The sequence below is a fragment of the Phalacrocorax aristotelis genome, chromosome 3, assembly GCF_949628215.1.
Source record: "Phalacrocorax aristotelis chromosome 3, bGulAri2.1, whole genome shotgun sequence".
Classification (NCBI taxonomy): Eukaryota; Metazoa; Chordata; class Aves; order Suliformes; family Phalacrocoracidae; genus Phalacrocorax; species Phalacrocorax aristotelis.
In genome coordinates, this window is record NC_134278.1 from 61,127,763 (window position 1) to 61,148,362 (window position 20,600).

A 20,600-nucleotide genomic window follows, 5' to 3' on the forward strand; every position below is an offset into this window, starting at 1 on the left:
CAACAGCGGGGACTTAATTTGACACTAGATCATATATATTTCTTCCCAGTAGGTTTGTGTTTCTAAGAATTAATCTGCAATATGGTAGACATTTTGCATTGTTTGCAAATTTATCCCGCATAGTGACAGATACACAGAGTATTTTTATGAAACGTGGAGAAAGAGAACTGAAGGCCTTTTAATGTATAATTCCCCCTACATAAAACTACAGGGTGCCTTCCAGCCTACATGATAAGGCAAAGAACTTCCATGAGAAATTAAAAGGTCCTAAAGCCACTGGAGGAGGGACAACAGAAGTCCACCTGCGGTGTTACGCTTAGTCATGTTCACAGGGAAAAAGTGAATTTCAGTGGTTGAGCCCAGTACATGGTGGGCAAACAATGATGGGCTAATCAAGAAGATGGAGCAGCATTTTCACAAGAAGAACAGAAGGAGCTTATGCTTAGTCTAATAAAATTAATTCTAGGGGCACATAATTCCTTGCTTTGAATGGATACCCAGAGAGTAAGTGCTAGGATTCTAGACCTATGTAATCTAGAGGGTAATGTTGGCTTAAGAACAAATGGGTATAAACTGACTATGAATAGATGAAAATGAAAAGTTAAAATAAGGTTTTTTGAGAAAGAAATTCAGGAATGGACTTCCAGTAGGGGCACTGGTAACGGACAATCTGTCTGCTTCTCCATTGCAGCTGAAACATGAAACAAGTGTGATACTATTGCCTGCAATAAACAAAGGCTTCATCTCAGTGGCTTATGATACTTGTTCCGGTCCTATGTAAATTTCAATGCAATATTAAACTTTTAAAAAATGTTTATTCATAGTAATTTTGATCCCTGTAGAAGAACTTCGCATGTGGACAGAAAGAAATGGTTCAGAAAGTATTTATAATGTTTTATTATTATCTATTTAAGCCTTGATTTCCCTCAGTGTGTTTTTTATTTGTTGAATGAATATTAAAATGTTCCTGGGGTTTAAATTGTCAGTCATATAAGCTGAAGTCCTGCTATATCAGGTCATCATTTCCTAAGAATGTGAAAATGTATCTCAGCTCTGAGGGGAAGGAATCTCTAATGATGTTTAAATGGAAGCTGCGGTTTAATTCTCTTTTCATCATTGTGGAAACTGCTAAACAAGGAAGCTAAGTATGTTCTGTGTTATATACTTACCCACTAACAGTTGGACTCGTCCTGCCAACTCACTTTAGGATGCATTTGTGTCAAAAGAACTGCAGTAACTTGAAAATGGTATTTTTGCCATTGTTGCTCACCTGTATGTGAAAATTTGTAAGTTAAATTTTCTATAGAAATATTATATTTATTTCTGTTTATCCTACTGTGGATTCGCTTATCAAAGTTGTTGAGGTTTATTTCTCTTCTTTGCCTTCTGATCTTTTAAGCCCATTGACTCCATTGGGTGGGATAGGGAGTTACATTCTTAAGAGGTTACTTAGAATTTGCAAACAGGGGTTCTATGAAAGTCAAGTGGATTACTTTCGTACCCAACAAGCTTTATAGTTTATTGTCTTCTAAACATTGAAGTGACAAAAATAAGGCTGCTTTGTGAGATTATTTAAAAAGTACTTGGTATTGGCCTGACTTTGTTTCCATCAATGGGAGTTTTACTGTTTGCTTTAATGAAGACAGATTTAAGGAAAATCCCTTCATCCAATGTAAATTTATATATTTACTTAAGGAGTTTTGTGATTTAAAAACAAATTTTTACTTCTCAGAAAGCTATGGATCCATCCTCAGAAGTTAGCTCAGTGGCACTGTTTCCTTCCCTCCATATCTCCTGCTGCAAACTTCCAGACTGTCAAGACACTTAGGGAAGTACACAAGAGGACTGCTCTTACTGTATGTTAGCTTAGATCACCAAAAATAGAGGAAATATTATACCAGAACCTTTACCTTTGGTTCTTTTGTCCTCTGCTTTCTAAGTAGAAGAGGCTTACGAAAGTGTTGAATTTTTTTCATGGACACATAAACCACCATGAATCTAGGTCCCTTTTTGTCATGCTTCCAACGGTAGACACTAGTTGGCCTGTTGCTCTGGCAGCTCTTATCCTGTGATGGCTTGGTGCAGCATGCTGCTTTGTACATCTATTTATCCTGATTTTAAGCAGTTAACCTCTGTCACAAGTTTTGTGTTCCTTTCCTCCCCAGCTAAAACCATAGTATGACTTCCCAGGTCTGAGGCATGTTTTCTGGTCATCTACAGAGAGCTCAGCATGCACAGTAATGCTGAAGCTGTAGCTGGGGAAGTAGTGAGTGAAAGCATACATATCTGCTTCACATTTGTGTCCAAACAGGACCTGGAGGCCTCTGGAGGCCTCTGACACTGATAGGGGCGGGGCTGTGGTCAAAAACGGGAGATACAGAGGTCAGACAAGGCAGCTGGCCCGGGAGCGTTGTTGCGCCCTCCTGCCTGCTAAGACAGCAGCAAGTGGTTACTCTCCATCACTGAGCCATCTTAGTGTGGTGGCCTTACTGTTGAAGAGCTGCTTCCTTAATGGTTAGGCTCTCGCTGTGGTGAAGAACCTCCAGTGAAAGAGTAGCTGGGAACAGCCTTCCCTGCAGTTGTCTGTCTTTCATCATTTGATGCCTGTCAATCAGCCCTCAAGCCAGAAAGGCTGACAGGTTGCTGCACTGGCTAGGGTGACCTCCTTGCATACCATGGGAGGACCAGGTAGAGGAGGAACATACGTGTAGAGTCCAGGCTGAATATCAGTTGGATCATGCAGTAGTAACCCAGGTATTAGTTGGACTGTTCAGAAATACCTTTGGTGTCTGTGTGCTCCGGGTGATGCTGTATGAAGGTGCAAGAGAGTGTTTCCAGAAGCTGGTTAGTAACCTCCCTGTGACCTGTTGGTTGGTGGGCTGCAGCACCGTGTTTTACGCTGCCTGCTTGCTGAGCCGGCTGTTGCAGTGTTAGAGCTCTTGGAACCAAGGAAGGTTTTCCCTCTGGCATCCACCTATTTCAGTGGCAGCAAAGCACCGATAGCAGAAATGAGGTTAACCAAAATATGAACCAGGCTGGGTGCATAAGTCACCTGTAAAATGCAAGGATCCTCTTCTGAATGGTAACTCCACTGCTTTTCTTTGGGCTGAATGGTGTGAATGTCTGTCCACAAACTGGAGTATGAGCATGTGGTGTAACTGTATTTGATTGCCTTTCAAAGCTGAACTCCTGGTCTTTCAGTCCAGATGGATGTATCGACAGTTTGCTCACACTTGAGTATCTGTTGTGAGCATAGCTGATGACAAGTAAAAATCTTGGCTTCAGAAGTCATGTGACAGTGTGATGTCCTCCTCTTCTTCCTCTCCCTCCCCTCAGCTTATTATTTCTGAGCTGCTTGCATTGCTTAGGACCTGGTGGCTCTTTGCAAGTGCTGAGGCTGGAAGGACCGTATTGGTGAAAGCACGCTGTTGTGGTATGTGCTATGCCATAGCAGGGTCCAAAGTGAGTGGGAACAGTTCATCCTGCAGCCTCTGGAGGCACAGAGAAGATCAATGTAGTGCCAGGCCATTGTTCCCTTTCTCGTTTTCCCAAGGTAAATTTGCCTGACCAGAGAAACAGAAATAGGCTTCATGCTACTGCCCTGAAGGAATATCCTCACAGGTGGGTGCTGGGGAGCTTTGAAAACTCAGGCATAATTTTTTCTGTTGATATCTGTTGGTGAGAGCACCTCACTGCTAGAGACCTGTCTTCTGTGGCAAAGCTCAGAGAGTTACACTCATTCATTGTTCAGAGCAGACGATTTGGGACAAAACGCTGCCTTCAGTTCAACCCATGTAGCCAGCTGGGCCTGCAAACCACATACTGACTGGGAAGCTGAAGTTTATTTTCGTCTGGTAGCACTGTAATCATTGCGGCACTTGGAAGACACTTTTCCGCGGGCAGTAGGATGGCTGTAACTCCGGGTGCTCCTGTGTAAGCACAGCATGGGGGGTATTGTTGAGCCTTGCTTCTGGCTGACAGTAATATCACATTCAGCATGTAATTAAACAGATCATAAACTGCCTTGAGATGTTTGTTTATGTGCACTTTACGGTGGAGAAGTACTGTGTTTTCAGAGGATGCTGAAATTTCTGTACTCTGTGAAGCATTTGTATTTGATGTTCAGTTCCCTTTTCCTTGACTAAAATACTTGGTGACTGGAGTGCATTATTTTGCTGGCAATGAAAAGCTTTCAGTTAAGAGATTTTCCCATCAGTTTCTGTTACAGTTTTTTTGATTCTTGTATGTAATTTAGATATTGATCTGCATGTGGAGGTATCTGTATCAATATCTATTGCAAATTAATATTTTTAGATAATAAAATGAGTTTGCATTTTGCTTCATAGAAACAAGAAAGGCTTGTTTCCAATTCCTTGGGGATAAGCAGAAACACATAGAACTTAGGTAATATGGTGAGGACACCATGTAAAAACTATCCTGGTGAATAGAAGAAGATGGTGTAAGAGAGTATTAGTAAATTTTTACTATACTTGATGCCATTTGTTTTGTCTTACAGTTTAGAGTGAATGAATTTGGGGCCCTGGAAGTGATTACAGATGAAACTGAGATGGAAAGTGTTAAAAAGGCGACTGCTACCACAACCTGGATGGTTCCAACTGCTCAAGAAGGTCAGTTAAGAGGTGGTAAACATTTCCTGTGGTAGACTGTATTTTGTTTAATATATCAGTTTTTCTTAAAGATTGCCCCCCAGAATAAAAAAAAACCAACAAAACCTTATTTGCTTTAAAGCACAGAGTATATCTGGTGATGTTACCTGTTTCTTGGGGTGTGAATAAGTATGAAAATAAATGCATTTTAAGTTAAAAGGAAATAATTCCTCTGTTAACATCTGAAGGTCAATTAGAGCCATGATTTTTTCTAAAGGTAATTTTTTCTAAGTTTAGAATCAGTATTTTCCCTCTATTTAATTTGCAAAGTAGTAAATTTCTTGCTTAAAATTATTGAGAACTTTTTAGATGTTATTTTTGTTGAGCTGGTTCTCCATACTGCCCACAGACTTTACTAACTGCCTGCAGTTCATCTGTGACCAAAGTACTGCGCACTGTGAATTGCCTTCACATGATACTGGCTGCTGCTCAGCTGCTACCACCGATGTCAGTGTATGTCTGCACTGTTGCCTTGTTCCTGCTGACTATGCTTTTTTACAGTATTAAAATCAGAGTGTAGTAACCACTTATGTTTATCTTGAATGATAAAATTCTAATAGTTGTAGTATCTGTCTGCCAAGTAAGGTGTTTCCTGGATTTAAAATACCGTTGTAAGGAAATATCTTTTTTGTTCAAGGAAAATTAGTTTACATGGTCATAAATTCTGAAAATTTTGATACATGACTTGAGCAATGACGGAGTAGAGGGAAAGAGAATATCAGAACTGGTTTTGCGATTACTTACAACTGCCTAGGTATTTTTCCTTGTTGATATTATATTTAATCAATATTGTTTTAAAATACACATTCTGTTACTCCTTTGAAAAGCAGACTTAAAATTTTGGTCTCCTAATCATATTTATAAGCACAGTAAGCAAGGTCAGTGAAAGTTTTCCTCTGCTACTTCCCACCATTCAGTCTTAATTGTCGTGGGACTTTCGTGAATAGGTGAAACATTTACACCTATGGGTGAGAAAGTAATTTGGGCCTCAGCTGTGAGGTCTGAAGCTTCAGACCACAACTACTCTGTTCTGTAGGTCTGTCTCCAAGGCAGGGATACTTATTCAAGATTCAAATCTGTGATTAGAGTGGCAACAGGTTCTCTCCTTAGACTGAGAGATCACAGTTATTTACAGTAAAGCATACAACTTCATCCCCTACGGTCTGGTAAACCTTAAAAAAAAAATGTTGCTACTGAATTAAAGTGTGTTTATGGACACATAAACATAACAAGTAAGCATCCTACTACTACCTTACAGTGTCCTTGATTAATTTGATGCTCCCCAAAGATAAAAATATTGCTAAAATTTTCAGTTGTGAGAGGAAATACTTGTTTTGAATCACTAATGATGCTGGAGTGTAAATATAGCACGTAAATGATATATTCTTCTAGTGGAGATAGTCTGCACACAAGAATTCATTTCACTCTCCTTTCAAAGATAGTACAGCGCTCAAGAAAAAGTATTTAGACTTGAAATTTGCCTTTTGGAGGAGGTGCAAAGTCAACAAACTGCTCTAGGAGTTGGGGAAGTTGTCAGTACCTTTAAGTGAAAGAAACGGCATCCTCTCCTAGGCTGCATGGCTCTGGTGGGGAAACTGTAGCTTAGGATGAGTGAGTAACTTGGTATTTGAAAATTTCTTCATTACAAATTACTGATTTTGTACTTCTGGTAGACGTCAGGCAGGTTGAGCAACGGCTACTGCTGTGAGAGACTGTAGAATGTAGTCAGTGACTCACTTCCAGGTGTAAGTTCACCTGTTGAAAGATAACTCCCACCCAAACCCTTTTCCCAAATGACCCTATATATAGGTCAAAAATGAGGCACCTCAGCTGGAGATGAGGTGGCGGACTCCATGCAGTGGTGACTCTGTGGGCAGTCAGGGTGGTGCCTGTCACAAAATTCACTCTTTCCGTGAGTAGCCACAAGCAGCAGTGTCGATGTACCACTGGTGACGGAAGTATGAAATCGGTGGATTCCTCCCTCTTGTGTTGCAATATGAATATCCAGCTTGCTTGTAAGGAATATGGACCCCATAGAGACACTAACTCCCAGTTCTTCATTCTAACAAGAGGGGCGTGACTTCCATTTTTCTGTTTGCTTGGCAAGGCCTGCGGAGGATGGTTGGAAATGTGTCACCTCTACCTAAGTGAAGTTACTTTTTTCATTGTGCAGCCTTTTCAGAAAAGACAGGGATCCCCACAAGGTTGAAGGAAACTGCAAAAATGGATGGACTTGTTTTCTGTGAAAACTGTTACCGCTATGGTACCATAGAAGAATTTGTTCCTGAAGGGAAATTTTGCAGCCAGAAATGTGCCCAGCAAGTAAAAAACAAGTAGGTGCTATTATAAAGCATAGAAACAAAGAATTTGGCGTAAATGCAGCATGAGATAAAAGTGGTGGGATAAAACGTTAATGGTGGGGCAAAGGGAGATATTAAGCAGCCATGTTTTGGTGAGTTTCCATCAGTTTATAATCTTGCATTATTTTTCATGTAAATGCATTAACGTTTGGTTTTGTCTACCACTGATATTGAAGGCAGTCTTTTTTGTTCAGAGTGTGCTGTGTTCTTGCTGTCAGATGCAAGCAGTAAAACAGTGTATGGGATGCATGAATCAGTGTCAGACTCCCACCCTGTTTCATAATGACTGGAATTAAGATAATCAGTAATGAGATGGTTGGTGTGGTAAGTTAATTATAATTAAGTGCAAAAGCTGTGTTACAGATGACAGAGAGTGAAAACATGGGCATATTGTAATTTCTCAGTTCCTTTTCTTTCAGCTAGTGCAGTTCATCTCATCATAAAAGAAGGTTTGTGTTAGTATGTCCATTCTGAATTGCATTCTGGCAGTTTTTAACATCTGATTTTGTACATTTTTGTTCATTTTTAGCTAATTGCTTCAAAGTTTTCTGTTCTGCTTGCTTGTTTAGCAATTCGTACAGTCACATACCAGCTTTCTCCAATTGGATTTGTCAGTCTTAACAATTACCTTTGCTTTCCTTTCTGTAAACTGCCCTGAAGTCCCAAACATTTCAGTTTGCTTCTCTGTGAGACTTGATGGTACATGGGAAAAGACACACTGTTTAAAACATGCAGAACTTGATCAGCACAAGTGGACAGCTTTCCTTTTGCAGTTGCTGTTGTGTGTCTTTCAGATTAATTCTTTTGACAGATGTAATTTTCAGTAGTATTTCTAAGAATATATTTGGTATGATACCCTGGGACCTACATACACTTGACCTTCAGATTTACTCGCTTTTTACTTGCTTTATGAATACAAGAAGTGAAATAATATTGGCTTTGTGTCATTGTGTTACTCTTGTAATAGAGAACTGAAGGAGGAGAAGCCCAGCGTGGAATGCAACGGGGAAGATGATTCCAAAGGCATTCGGAAAAGAAAAGCAAAGTTCCCTCTCAAAGAAGAGTCCAGGGATAATGGGGAGAAGAAAGAGAATCCTGATGATACTGTTAGTATGCATGATAAACCCATTCCTGCAAGTATTTCGGTGGGAGTTTTGCCTTATATTGCAATGTCAGTGACTTCGCCAGCTTACAAAGAGAAGTGACATCATCACTCTATCAAGAGCCACAATAAGTAGTTGTTTCACTTACCAATTTAATTATGCCTGATCAGTAAATTTTAATTAATGAAAATGAACTGATAAGAGATGTTTTTTATCTCTTTCCCCTCCTTTTTTTAGGAACAGAACAAAAAGGATTTAAAGGAGAAATGATACTAACCTATACTTGATGTGTCTTGGGCATAGAAAAATAGGGGTACATGCCTCCCAACACCTGTTACTTTGTCACTCTGCACATGAATAAATCACTAAGGACTAATAATTTATTTACAAAGAAAAGCTATATTGCAGTTAATAAGAGAATACTTTTGATTTTCTTAGTGTAATTTGCCTTAGAAAATAATGGGGTTTGGTTTGTGTTGCAGTGTAATGTGTTCTGGGGCACCTTTTTTTTTTTCCTTTTGGATTTATTCTTCATTTTAGGATAAACTTATCACAGCACCCTCCTGTAATATTTGTTTTCTTCCCAATAGTTGTGACACCACTGGGAGGAGCACAGTTTTGAGGGAGAAGGGGAGAGCCCTGCAGCTGCTGAGTTGTCAAAAGGCAGAAGACAGTAAAGTTATCAGAAGGGAATTTGTAGCATTCTGTATAGCAGTATCTTAGGCAAAAGTCAGGGGACAGCTTCTTAGCCTCTGTGAATCTGCCCTCCCAAATGAGTACTTGATCTCCTCATCTATTCAGGTGCTAACAAAACTCTTAATACGCAAACAATGAAATAAATAAAAAGGATCAATGCCACTGTACATTTAAAAAAAACAGACTAAAACTGTGAGAGGTTTTTCTTTAAATTATTTTGAAAGCATGAACCTATCAAAGATACTGCTATTTAGCTCTGTCTCAGCCAGGACTGCTGAAGGCTTCGTGATCTGTCCCTGGCTTAGACGAGGCTGGCTGGCAGTGTGTTGTGTGTTGAGAAGTCCTTCTGTCTGTCATTTTCACTGTGTTTGCTGTCATCTGTCACAGATGGCTCGCTTTGTTTTTATTAGACATCTGCAGGTTTGTTTGAGGTAGCGGAGAGCTATGTCAGTAGCCGTTTAAATAAAGTCACAGTTAAACCCTGGTTGTCTCCACTTTTACTGTACTAGACTTCTGAACTAATGAGGTTACTGTACTCTTTTTTTAATTTAGGAGGACAAACCTGAAGGAAGGATCTTGAGAGCCTCACAGAGAGCCAGGAGGAAAAGAAAAGGGGAAATAACAGTTTTGAAACAAAGTAAGTTAGTTGAGATTTTTGATTGCTAATCTATCGATATGGTAATACCCATCTCTTATTGTGCATTGCCAGTGTTGTTCCACTGAATTTGTATTCCCTATTGAATGCATTCTTTTCAATTCTGTGAAAAGAAAGTGCCAGTGTTATTTATAGCAATTTAATTTTTAAGGATTGAAGAACTGAAAGAGCCAAGTGAAAACTGGGAAAAAAACCCCATCACTTGGAGATTGATTACCTTTCACAAAGAGCCAGTGTATATACCTCTGGCAGCATGGAGGAGGATATAGTGAGTGTAAATGTAATTGATGCATATATTAGGGGTTTTTTTCATCCCTCTAAAGAGTGCCAGTATTACAGGGAATCAGGCCCATTGAGTGCCCAGATGTTGAAAGACATGTATTAAGCAGAAGTGAAAGTTTACTTTTGTTGCCTTGGGGATCAATTCTGTATCTACAGTATGTGCTGGAAATAGACACATTTGTGGAACTGTTTAGGAATAATTGCTATAATCAGTCCAAAGGGACATGCACTGCATCAAGTGGCATAATAAAACATATTTTAAATGAGTGCTGTTTTTTCAAGCTCTTTGTATGATACATACTTCTGGGAAGAACTGGAGAATCAGCAGATATTATACCTCAGTGGTAAACCAAGCACAAACCTACATCTAGCCTTCCAAAGTGTTTCTTATGGTGGACTGGGAGCCATTACCAGAAGTTGCTGGGCCACTAATCAGCACAGAGCTCCAAGTAGGTCTGCTGAACACTAGGCAGATGAAATACTGACTGAAGATGCAGCACACAAAAGTTATAGAAGATCCCTCTCCTGAGCTAGAATTACTCCTGAGATATAAATATTATTTCTACAGTTGTTTCCAAAGCTGAGGTGATAAGAAGTGTGTGAGATACAAGCACAAAGCCGATGCTCTATGGAGATCACTGCTGTAGACTGACAGAATGATCTGTGCAGATTTCTTTTTTTTTTTTTTATTTTATTTGTGAAAATGTCAGTTCAGCACAAGAGATTTGGTATAAAAGAACAATTTATATTCAGAACCAAGCACATAACTGTGTATTATTGTGCTGAGCAAAACATCTCTTAAATGAAATAGATAAAAACTGGGTAAATCACAAATAAAATGAATGCGCTTTAATAGTGTTGAGCGATTGCCCTCATTTTGAAACTTGTTATCTTTTGGTTACACTATCGGCTTTCTTCAGGAGAGTTTGGCATTGCTGTTGTTATGGTTCATGTTTTAATCATAAAAATGCTTAGCCGGCCTGTTACTTAAGGGGCTTATTTCTCTTGTGAGTAGCCCACAGCCAGGATCCGGCTGGAATCATACTGTGGACTGTGAGGAATCCTCCTGGCAGCATAAGCATGGTCTGAAATGCTAAGCTGCATGTGCAGAGGAGGCATTTTAGGTGAAGATCAGTAGAGCAGAGTGGAGGTGTATGAAAGCAGATACATACATGGCCAGCCTCACAAGCCAACTGTTTTTGACGTTCCTGGCTTTTGCTGGTTCAGTTAGTGCCTTATTTTTAAGGCCTAAAAACTGGTACTCACTGACATGACTGTAGCCAACCTTAAGATTGACTGTAGCCAATATTACAGTTACTATGCAAGTGGTCATACCATATGAGCAAACCTGAAACTGGAGGTATCTGTCATAGTCTAACGACATGACTGGGGGAAAAAAGCACTGGTGACAATTTTGATGGCTTGGAGAAATTGCTGTTAAATCACTGCCCAAAAACATCAAACTACAAAGTGATGGAGTAGGTTGGAAACATTCTGAACACTGTTAAAAGTATTTCAACTGTCATTAAAGAACACGTCACGAGTGCTATCCAATTGAAAATGCTTCCCAGGAAAAGAAATTTGTGGGGAAAAAAATTTAAAATATCGAGCTACTTTGTGATTTGAACTGATCTTTTTACACTTTTGCAAATTGTATGTCTTAATGCTTCCTGTGAGCAATGAGGGAAAAGGGACAAGGGGCAAGACTTTGTAAGTTGTTCCTGTCACCTGAAAGAGCTTTTTCTTGTTACTGGTCAAGGTTTCAACTGCTGGAAACCTTTCTACACAAACCAGGAACCTTCATGTTTCTGGTGCCGTTAAACCTACAGAGCTACTTCTTTTCCAGAAATAAGTCCTGAGCAACACCATGAATGCATTTAATGAAACGTAGATTTGAGACAATTATGTTATAAACTTCAAAGTCTTGGTGCATTTTTCTTTTTTCTTGAGAAGTTAACAGTTACAGAACTCTTTTGCTATTGTGTGCTTCTTTACAGCTGTACCTTCTAAAGGAAGGCAAGCATGGTGTTGGGCATCCTATCTGGAGGAAGAAAAGGCTGTTGCAGTACCTACCAAGCTTTTCAAAGAGGTATGACCTTCTGAAGTTTAAATCAGTCAACCACCTAAGATCATTAAATTTATAGGAAATCAATTAAAAAAAAACTTTGAAGATTTTACACTTCTCTGGGGGAAAACATACATGATTAAAATAATGCTGTCGATGAGCAATCGTCAAGATAGTTGGAACATGTGAAATTAGTTATCTTTCTCTGCTCTCTCAGATAATTCTGTAGTCGTAGATGAGTGCTGTCAACTGAGGCTACAGAAAGCAGATGCTTTTCCAAAATCTGCAGGTTCTAGCCTTTCCTTCTAATCTCTGAAGCTAGAAATCTGATACATACCCTCATTTTTTCGTGCCATACCATTCTTTTAAAATATTTTTAGAAAGGTGGTACAGAGGTCATCTTCTGGCTTGTTGCTTTAATTATATTACCTGTCTTTTTGCAGCTCCTGCTGACATTATATTTTGTTACTACATCAGATACTAGTTTGGCTTGTTCCGATTTTGCCTGTTGTCTGATTGGATATGACATCATCGTCTCTTGCTTGTCCTTTGCCTACTATGGTAGTCTTTGTCATTTGTGATGTCAGTGCTTTCTCTAGTGCTGTGTCTCTTGCTTGGAAGAGACCTCTGTATGCAAATCCACAGAGCTTCCATGCTGTTCCCTTCTCTTGCAAAAACTGGCAAAACACATAAGCATGTCTTAGCTGCTGTACTTCTACTACGTATATTCAGTATTATTTTTTTGTAATTCTGTTCTTACTTGTAGTCTGTTTCTTATATGCATTTCTTTCTGTTTGCTTTATACTTGTCCTGGTTTCGGCTGGGATAGAGTTAGGTTATTTGCTGACTCCTTTTACCTTTACTCTTATTTTGTTCTTGTATCTCTCCTTAACAAAGTATCTTTAAATGTTCATTGCAAAGATAATGTGTGATAACTAAGTTTGTCATAGCTTTACCTTGGGTCATGTATTGAGAATAATGCACAAAATTGAGATCTGTTAAATAGTATTAAAGTTACTAGTCTTCTAGAAGTTGCCTGTTATTTTGCTGGAACAGAAACCAAAGATTATGTTGCATTAGAAGTTTTAGATTTGACAATGGGAAGAATAGTGAATAATTCACGCCTTAAATTCCAGGAAATACTTGTGTGATAATTGCTTAAATTTTAGTGTATTGTTTGTAGACTTTGTGTTGTTTGTACAGTGATGTTTATTATTATAATGAATAAACAGATCTGTGACTTTTTAATTGTCTCCTTTCTTTGTAATTTTATTTTTGCTTGCTTTTGCAAAATCTCAGTTACATTTTTGGCCACTGTTTGTCAATTTGGGGAATTGGCTGACAGGCCGCACCCAAAGGGTGATGGTAAATAGCTCCTTTTCCAAGTGGCAACCTGTCACTAGTGGAGTCCCCCAGGGATCGATATTGGGCCCAATGTTATTCAACATCTTTATCAGTGATCTGGATAACAGGATCAAGTGTAGCCTGATGAAGTTTGCAGATGACACCACATTGAGTGGGGAAGTAGACACTCCGGAAGGGAGAGCTGCTCTGCAGGAAGATCTGGATAGGCTGGAAGAGTGGGCCAGCAAGAACCTTATGAAGTTCAACAAGGACAAGTGTGAGGTCTTGCACCTGGGAAAACATCATCCGGGAGTGCAGCGCAGACTGGGATGCACCTGGCTGGAGAGCAGCTCTGTGGAAAGGGACCTGGGGGTCCTGGTGGACAGGAAGCTCAACATGAGCAAACAGCGTGCTGCTGTGGCCAAGAAGACCAACAGGATGCTGGGTTGCATCAAAAAGGGTGTCACCAGCAGAGATAAAGAAGTCATTATCGTGCTCTACTCAGCGCTTGTCGGACCACAGCTGGAGCACTGTGTACAGTTCTGTTCCCCACTATACAAAAAGGATGTGGACAGGCTGGATGGGGTCCAGAGAATGGCCACCAAGATGATCAAAGGACTGGGAAGCCTGCCATACGAGGATAGGCTGGGAGAGCTGGGTTTGTTCAGCCTTGAGAAAAGGAGGCTTAGAAGGGATCTCATCACCATGTACCAGTACTAAAGGGGTAGCTACAAAGAAGATGGAGACTCCCTTTTTACATGGAGTCACATGGAGAGGACAAGGGGGAGTGGACACAAGTTGCTCTTGGGGAGATTCTGATTGGAAATGAGAGAAAAATTTTTCACAGTGAGGACAGTCACCCAATGGAATAACCTCCCCAGGGAAGTGGTTGACTCAGCCACGTTGGACACTTTCAAGAGTCGTCTGGACAGGGTGCTGGGCCATCTTGTCTAGACTGTGCTCTTCCTAGAAAGGTTGGACTAGATGATCCCTGAGGTCTCTTCCAACCTGGGATTCTGTGATTCTGTGTCATTTTTTGTAGTATTTCAGTTTTCCACTGTGGTTTTTTATCTGTAAGGTATTTATGATACAGATGGCATTAACTGCAAGTGCGTGCACCAAGATGAACTTTAAAAATTTCGGTTTATTAATGTAAAAAAAGATGGTCTGCTTTTACATTCCTCTTAAGGAAGTATGTAGAATTTTGCATAGCGCAACTTCATTAAACTTTCATTGATAATAAAACTGTTAATTGTGGTGATGTTAGGATGAAATGCATGCATTTTAAATGTGTGTACTGCAGTCAGGTACCCTGATCCCTTAACTGAGTTCTACAAAATTATCTAAGCTTTTTTTAGATAGGGATTTAGAGCTGTGGTTAGATGTCAGTTAGCTGACTACTTTAGGCTGATTTAAATGGGTCTGGTTCTCCATTTCCCTTCTCCTTGACTGCATATTCCTGCTCTTGTGCCATGTACTGCTTTTTTTTTCCTCCTGGGTTTATTATTCAGTTACATCAGCTGCAGCCAAAGCCACCAAAGAAGGATTCCCTTCTGTACCTCCCTCAGTACCCTTCTCTTCCCATTGACCGCAGAGGTACTGCAGATGGCTAGGGAGCCTGTGTAGCTTTTAGACAGGAACAGAAGGAAGGGTGAGCACGTAAGATGCCTCTCCTGTGTTTTGTCTCTAACCATTTGGGATATAAAAACTGTCTGGCTGTGAATTTGTTAACCCATGGAAAACCTTCTTCAGTTTTAGTAAGTTATTTTTCTGATATTCTCTCCAATTTAACCTTAATATCTGCTAGCTTCCTTCCTCCTTTAACAGAGGGCAGGGAGCATGATACATGGGACACTGATGCCTTCTGATTGAAAACATCCGTTCTGCTTAAGCTTGTTTTCACTTTCTGTTTTTTTGAAAGATGTTGTTCTCTGTTCGGTTGTGATGTGATCCAAGGGTAGTCATGCATATTCCTGGAAAACTAGCTAATCTGGGCTCAACATAAAGGAGAAAATTACATCAAAGGGGCCATCCCTATGTACAAACAATATTTTATTTCTGACTTACAGTTCATCTTTAATGGCCTGAGATGTGGAAATGAAAAGGCAAAATAGACCATCATTGCTGAGATCATTATAGGAATGATGACCATCAGGAAGGTGTCAAAGTGTTGCTGTACAGGCTGAAAAATAAATAATTGCATCGTTAAAGTGTTTTATTGACAATTAGTGAAAAAAGTTGAGAGCAAGTCATGTCATCTTCTTTCCCTTGATTAACTTTTTTGCTAATTCTTTATAATTTTCTTACATACTCTCAAGTTTTAAGTCATTCTAGTATCAACGTGTTTTTTTCAAACAATCATCAATTTCTCTTTTCTGCTCTATGTTTTTAAAAATGCAAAACTTATTTTAAAGTGATTTATTAGTTCCTTGAGAAACATTAATAATAAATAATCAGTCTTCTTTTCCTTATAAAGACATTCTGTCTTTCTCTGGTATATTTTCAAAAGTATTGAAACTGTTCTTTTCCATTGCAGTATCAGTCTTTCCCATACAACAAAAACGGATTCAAAGTAGGGATGAAGCTGGAGGGCGTGGATCCTGAGCACCAGTCGATATACTGTGTTCTCACGGTGGCAGAGGTAAGTGGAGACTGTGAGCAGCCGTGGTGCAGGATTACAGGAGAGACTGAACCAAAAAACAGCAGCAGCTGGAAACGCTTGCTCTTTGCTAACAAGCAGACAGAAACTGTATGTAGGAAGGTAGCTTTTAAATTAATAACACTCTACTAAGTCTACCTGACAGAGATGTAAAGACTATATCCAGTGCCATCCAACAGTGACTACATATATTTTGCATATGCAGCTAGAGAAAACAGTATTGCACTAGTTGGATGATGTATGTTCTTTCTGTAATCCTGTAGTTTAAATCTAGGTTTTAAAGAGAAAATACATAGAAAAAACAGAAGTATGACAGTGGATATATAGCAGTTCTATAGAAGTTTGATAGTATTTACAGTTGCTCCATTCACTGGTACAAATACCTAACACTTTTTTGTGTTGCAGTTGTGCTACAGTTTTTTCGGGCTGATGGCCTCGGAAATTGCCTGTACTGGCATCTTCTGCAATAGGAAAGTTGTACAATATAAACTCAGTTTGTCTTCATGCTGCAGTTTATGAAATAATTTTTCTGATGATTAGCTTCTTTGCTTTTAGTAGTATAAATGAGAACCCGTTCCTGAGTTACATTTGTTATGTCTTTCAAACGTACCTTACATTAGCTTTTAAGTAGTTTTACCAAGGATCCTTTTCTGGTTTTGTGAACTAAAATGGGGATCACAAATAGGTGGGTGCTCTCGATCACTGGTATTCTAGGCAGCTCTAATTTTGCGTTTTATATTTTAATAGTGTAGGTTTTTGTGTTCCCGTTTCTGGATCTCTTCATGGCCCATAGTCATATCCCATTTCTGTGGATATCTCTTCCATTTTCTTGTGGATGGTGTGTCAGTGGTGGAGTATTTCCTATATACCTTGTGCTCAGCAATAAGTGATGGGTCATGGTTTACTGCAGGATGACCTGAATTCCTCAGAATTCTGAGATGGCATGCTGACAGTTATGTCAGAGTGTAAATGAAATACAAAATAGGGTGACCTTGATGACAAGAGATTTTCACTGATGACTGCAGGAAAGTTACGGCATTTGGCAGATATGGAGAACTTCTGAACAAAGAGAGGGATTGTGTCCTGCTTTTCTCTTCCTCTCAGTGGTTAACTTATTACTTCATGGAATATTGAAGTTCTGGGGGATACCTCCACTGACTTCTCATCTTTAATAGCAGTTCTCAGTATCTTCCCAAAAAGCCTGTTGAACATCGTTATTGTTGAGTGCTTTCCTGCATATTGATTAAACAGGATAGCTTGAGACCGTCATCATCTGCACTTTGTACGTGATGGTATCAAATGTATTCATGCTCTTGTGTAGGGTTTCTGTTCTGTTCTGATGTTGGGTGGAAGAGTTTTCAAGTTTTTGAACACTAATGGCAATACTGAGCTTTTAGTTATTTCTTTTCACCAGAAGAGGAGGCACTCAGACTGAGAATAGCTTTGCTTTTTTATTCTTTCCTTTTTATCAAATGAATTTATTCATCCAGTGTTGGCTTGATCAGAAGTAAAAGGCTGACTGAAAACACACTGTTATTATGAATAACACGGAACAGAAGCTGTTATGTGTAGGGCAAACGTCTTAAACCATAGTGTTGTATGTTGTACATTCTTGCTTCTAGGTTTGTGGCTACAGAATACGACTCCATTTTGATGGATACCCAGATTGTTACGATTTCTGGGTAAACGCTGATTCTTCAGACATTCATCCTGTTGGATGGTGTGAAAAAACAGGTCACAAGCTTCATCCACCTAAAGGTATTGTTTAGTTTGAATTCTGTGTTTTTTCCATAGCTCTGAGATCAAGACTATCTGTGTAATACTGTTGTGGTGTTTTGGTTTTTTTTTTGGCAGAAACTTCTGTGTTCAGTTAGTCAGAGTATTTGCACATGGCAAACTAAACTCTACTTGAAATCTTTTTAAAATCTTGAGGTTGAAATCCTACATTTTCTTATTCAGTGGAAATTCAGAGAAAACAAGAAACAAAATGAACCGTAAGAGTAATGCATAAGGCATTAGGAAAGAAAGTAAATCAACAAACCTGGACCCCCAAATGAATGCTTATTGCAAGTAAAATGGCAGCATGCTGGTGACGTGTGTGCTTGAACTGAGGTCTCAGAGGCAGCTGAGAATCCTTTAGTAGAAGGTCTTAGGATATTTTCAGTACTAGATATCGATCACCAATATTGTACTTGTGTTGGCACAGACTAATAAAGGTCATGCTCTTGCCGCAAAGAGTAAGCTTGAAGTAGAGACAAAAGAGGAATGAAAAGATAAGGAGGGAGAAAAAAGGGTAAGATTATAAGCCTGAAAGCATAATTTGTACATAGCTTATATAAAGGGTATACATGTGTTGAAATATGTGGAATTTGCTTGCTTAATTATTCTATTTCAGATTATGTAACTCCTTTAGTTTCACAGGTGGGGTACATCTCCACTGAACTGTACCATAAAAAAAGCAATAAATGGATTTCCTTTTGGGGTAGGAACGGAATATGTGGGGATGAAGGGAGCAAGCCCTGAAGACAGGAGAGTGATAAATAAATGAATGTGATGTTTTGGTATAGGGAGTGAGGGTAGGATAATGTGGTTTCAAAAGGCTGCAAAACGATGGAGTGTACAGAGCCAAGAGGATGCATTATGGAGAATTATAAAACTGTGGATATAACTGCTGGGGTGTGGAAGGTGAGGGTAAAGCCACTGAAAGTGTACAGGCAGAGGGCCTGCCGGTGTGGGAGAGGGTGGCTTTTCTGCAGCTGAGCCTTGGAGGAGTATGAAGGACCATGTGCTGCCCTTCTGAGTGCTCTGTGAGCTCTACTCTGGCTACAGGCAGGAGTGCTGCCACTCCAGTACAGGAGTTTTCATTGGGCATAGTTCTGCATAACTGGATGTGCAGAAGTAGCAATTTCTTGAACGTAAATCAGAATTTCTCAGAAGGTTGGCCTCCACTGAAGTAATAACTTCTATGTAGCAAATGAGTAGTCCCCAGATACAGTTACTGATGTTATTACAGCATGCTTAGAGAGTTGTATATCTGTGATGAAGGTTTGTCTTCTTTTCCATCTTAAATGCCTGGTTTAGAAAGCTTAAGCTTTTGTTAACAATGAATTATGGCTGCTGGAGGAAAGTTACTATCTCTGAGTCATTTCCATGAAAAGTTTCTTCAGTTTATCTTCTAGTTCTAAGTTGGTGGGAGGATTGTTCTTCTGTGTTCATTTCTTTTTCACCATACTGAAGCAGTGGATAGGTCTTTTACTTAGGAAAGGAGAGGCAAGTTAGGAGGATATGTGGTGGTAATTCTCAGGGTTCTGGTTGTCGTCCTGCACCAGTGTGTATTCCTACCATCCCCAAGACATATTCTTGATTTTGAATAGCAAGGCTGTTCTCTGGTACTTTTATCCAGGACCTCCAAAGTACATGGCTTTGGCTCTGTCACTTCACCCTAGCGGTAAACAATTTCATCACTGATGAGGTATGGTGTGATTGCTGAAACCTGCTTTTGTATTCATGGGACTTCTTACATCTCATACGTAACGTCCCATCTGTTACGTCTCACATGTAGACGTGGCACTTTGGGACATGGTTTAGGAGGCGTGATGGGTATTGCATTGATGGCTGGACTTGATCTCAGAGGTTTTTTCCAACCTTTATGATTCTATGATTCTTCCATTGTCCCAGTGCAAGCCTAGCTTGCGTGTGGGATGGAGGAGGAACAGGAAAGAACAAGCAGTATTGTAGAGTCATGCATTGGAAGGAGGCTGAGGGCAAACAGCTGTTCGCCAGTTAAACATATTTTTTCTAGTTTCTCAGCAGGATGGCTTTCACTACTTATGATTTACTGATATTTGTGGAGTTCTGTTATTCTGAGGGGAGAAAGAAGATGCCTATCTTAGGTTGCTCAAGCTTTTTGTGCATTTTTATTGGGTTGGACAGATTGCTTATGTTTTGCTGTGGTATGACTTTTTAATAATGATTCCTTTTTAGTGCCCATTGCAAATCATACAGACACTAAAGCTTATACCACTAATGTCATAGGGCACAGTATCTTATATAAAATACCACCTCACAGAAGAATTCAAAGGTTTGCATTAGTAGCCATTTGTTTTCCAGATACAATGCAGTCTTATGACATTTATGGTGTAAACCATCAGCTATGTGGAACCTGGTGGCCTGAGGAAGGATCAAACACTCCTGCTGTCTTTCTGCGTAGTGCAGCCCCGGTTAAGTTTTCCTGCAAGCTTGGGCAGAAGTGTCCTGCTTCACAGGAGGGGGTTGTAAGGCGAGTATGCTCCAGGGGGATTTTGGGGTCTGGTAACTGACTCCTTGTTTTCTGAGAGGGTTGGAAGTGGGTAACTTTCCAAACAGCCCTAAGTCAATCTTTCCTTGTGAGGGGTGGGAGGCTTTTTATTGTGATGGGAGAGGACTGTGGTGGGCATGAGGTACACGAGAAAGGAAAAATATTGTTACAGAAGTTTACTGATACATATTTGTATCCTTGTTTATTGAAAGGGAAGGGGCAGGTAATTCTTGGTGCTCCTGGGCAGGACATGGGGGAGCAGAGCTGCAAAACCAAACTGGGCATCACAGCAAGAAAAAAAGATGGTGTTTCAGGATGCTGTTCATTCTCTGTGCAAAGGAGGCCACTTTTCTGTCTCACAGAGGTAAAACGTGCAGAGGGAGGATGGAAATGTGTGCGTTCACAGAATTGTCATGGGCTCTGCCATGGTAATACTGCTGGGTTTTTGACTGTATTAAGCCAAGAATCAGTT

General features: G+C 39.8%; 1 protein-coding gene across 7 annotated transcripts in view; it reads left to right on the forward strand.

Annotated features, from left to right (window-relative positions):
• Positions 1 to 20,600, forward strand: part of L3MBTL3 (L3MBTL histone methyl-lysine binding protein 3) — an 85,554-nt gene that overhangs the window by 18,498 nt on the left and 46,456 nt on the right. For all 7 annotated transcript variants that reach the window (XM_075087607.1, XM_075087611.1, XM_075087610.1 and 4 more), the window contains 7 exons: positions 4,517 to 4,628; positions 6,841 to 7,000; positions 7,995 to 8,133; positions 9,379 to 9,463; positions 11,761 to 11,852; positions 15,709 to 15,813; positions 17,454 to 17,589. In XM_075087607.1, the coding sequence (XP_074943708.1) occupies positions 4,517 to 4,628; positions 6,841 to 7,000; positions 7,995 to 8,133; positions 9,379 to 9,463; positions 11,761 to 11,852; positions 15,709 to 15,813; positions 17,454 to 17,589 (829 nt within the window). The remainder of the gene's footprint in view (positions 1 to 4,516; positions 4,629 to 6,840; positions 7,001 to 7,994; positions 8,134 to 9,378; positions 9,464 to 11,760; positions 11,853 to 15,708; positions 15,814 to 17,453; positions 17,590 to 20,600) is intronic.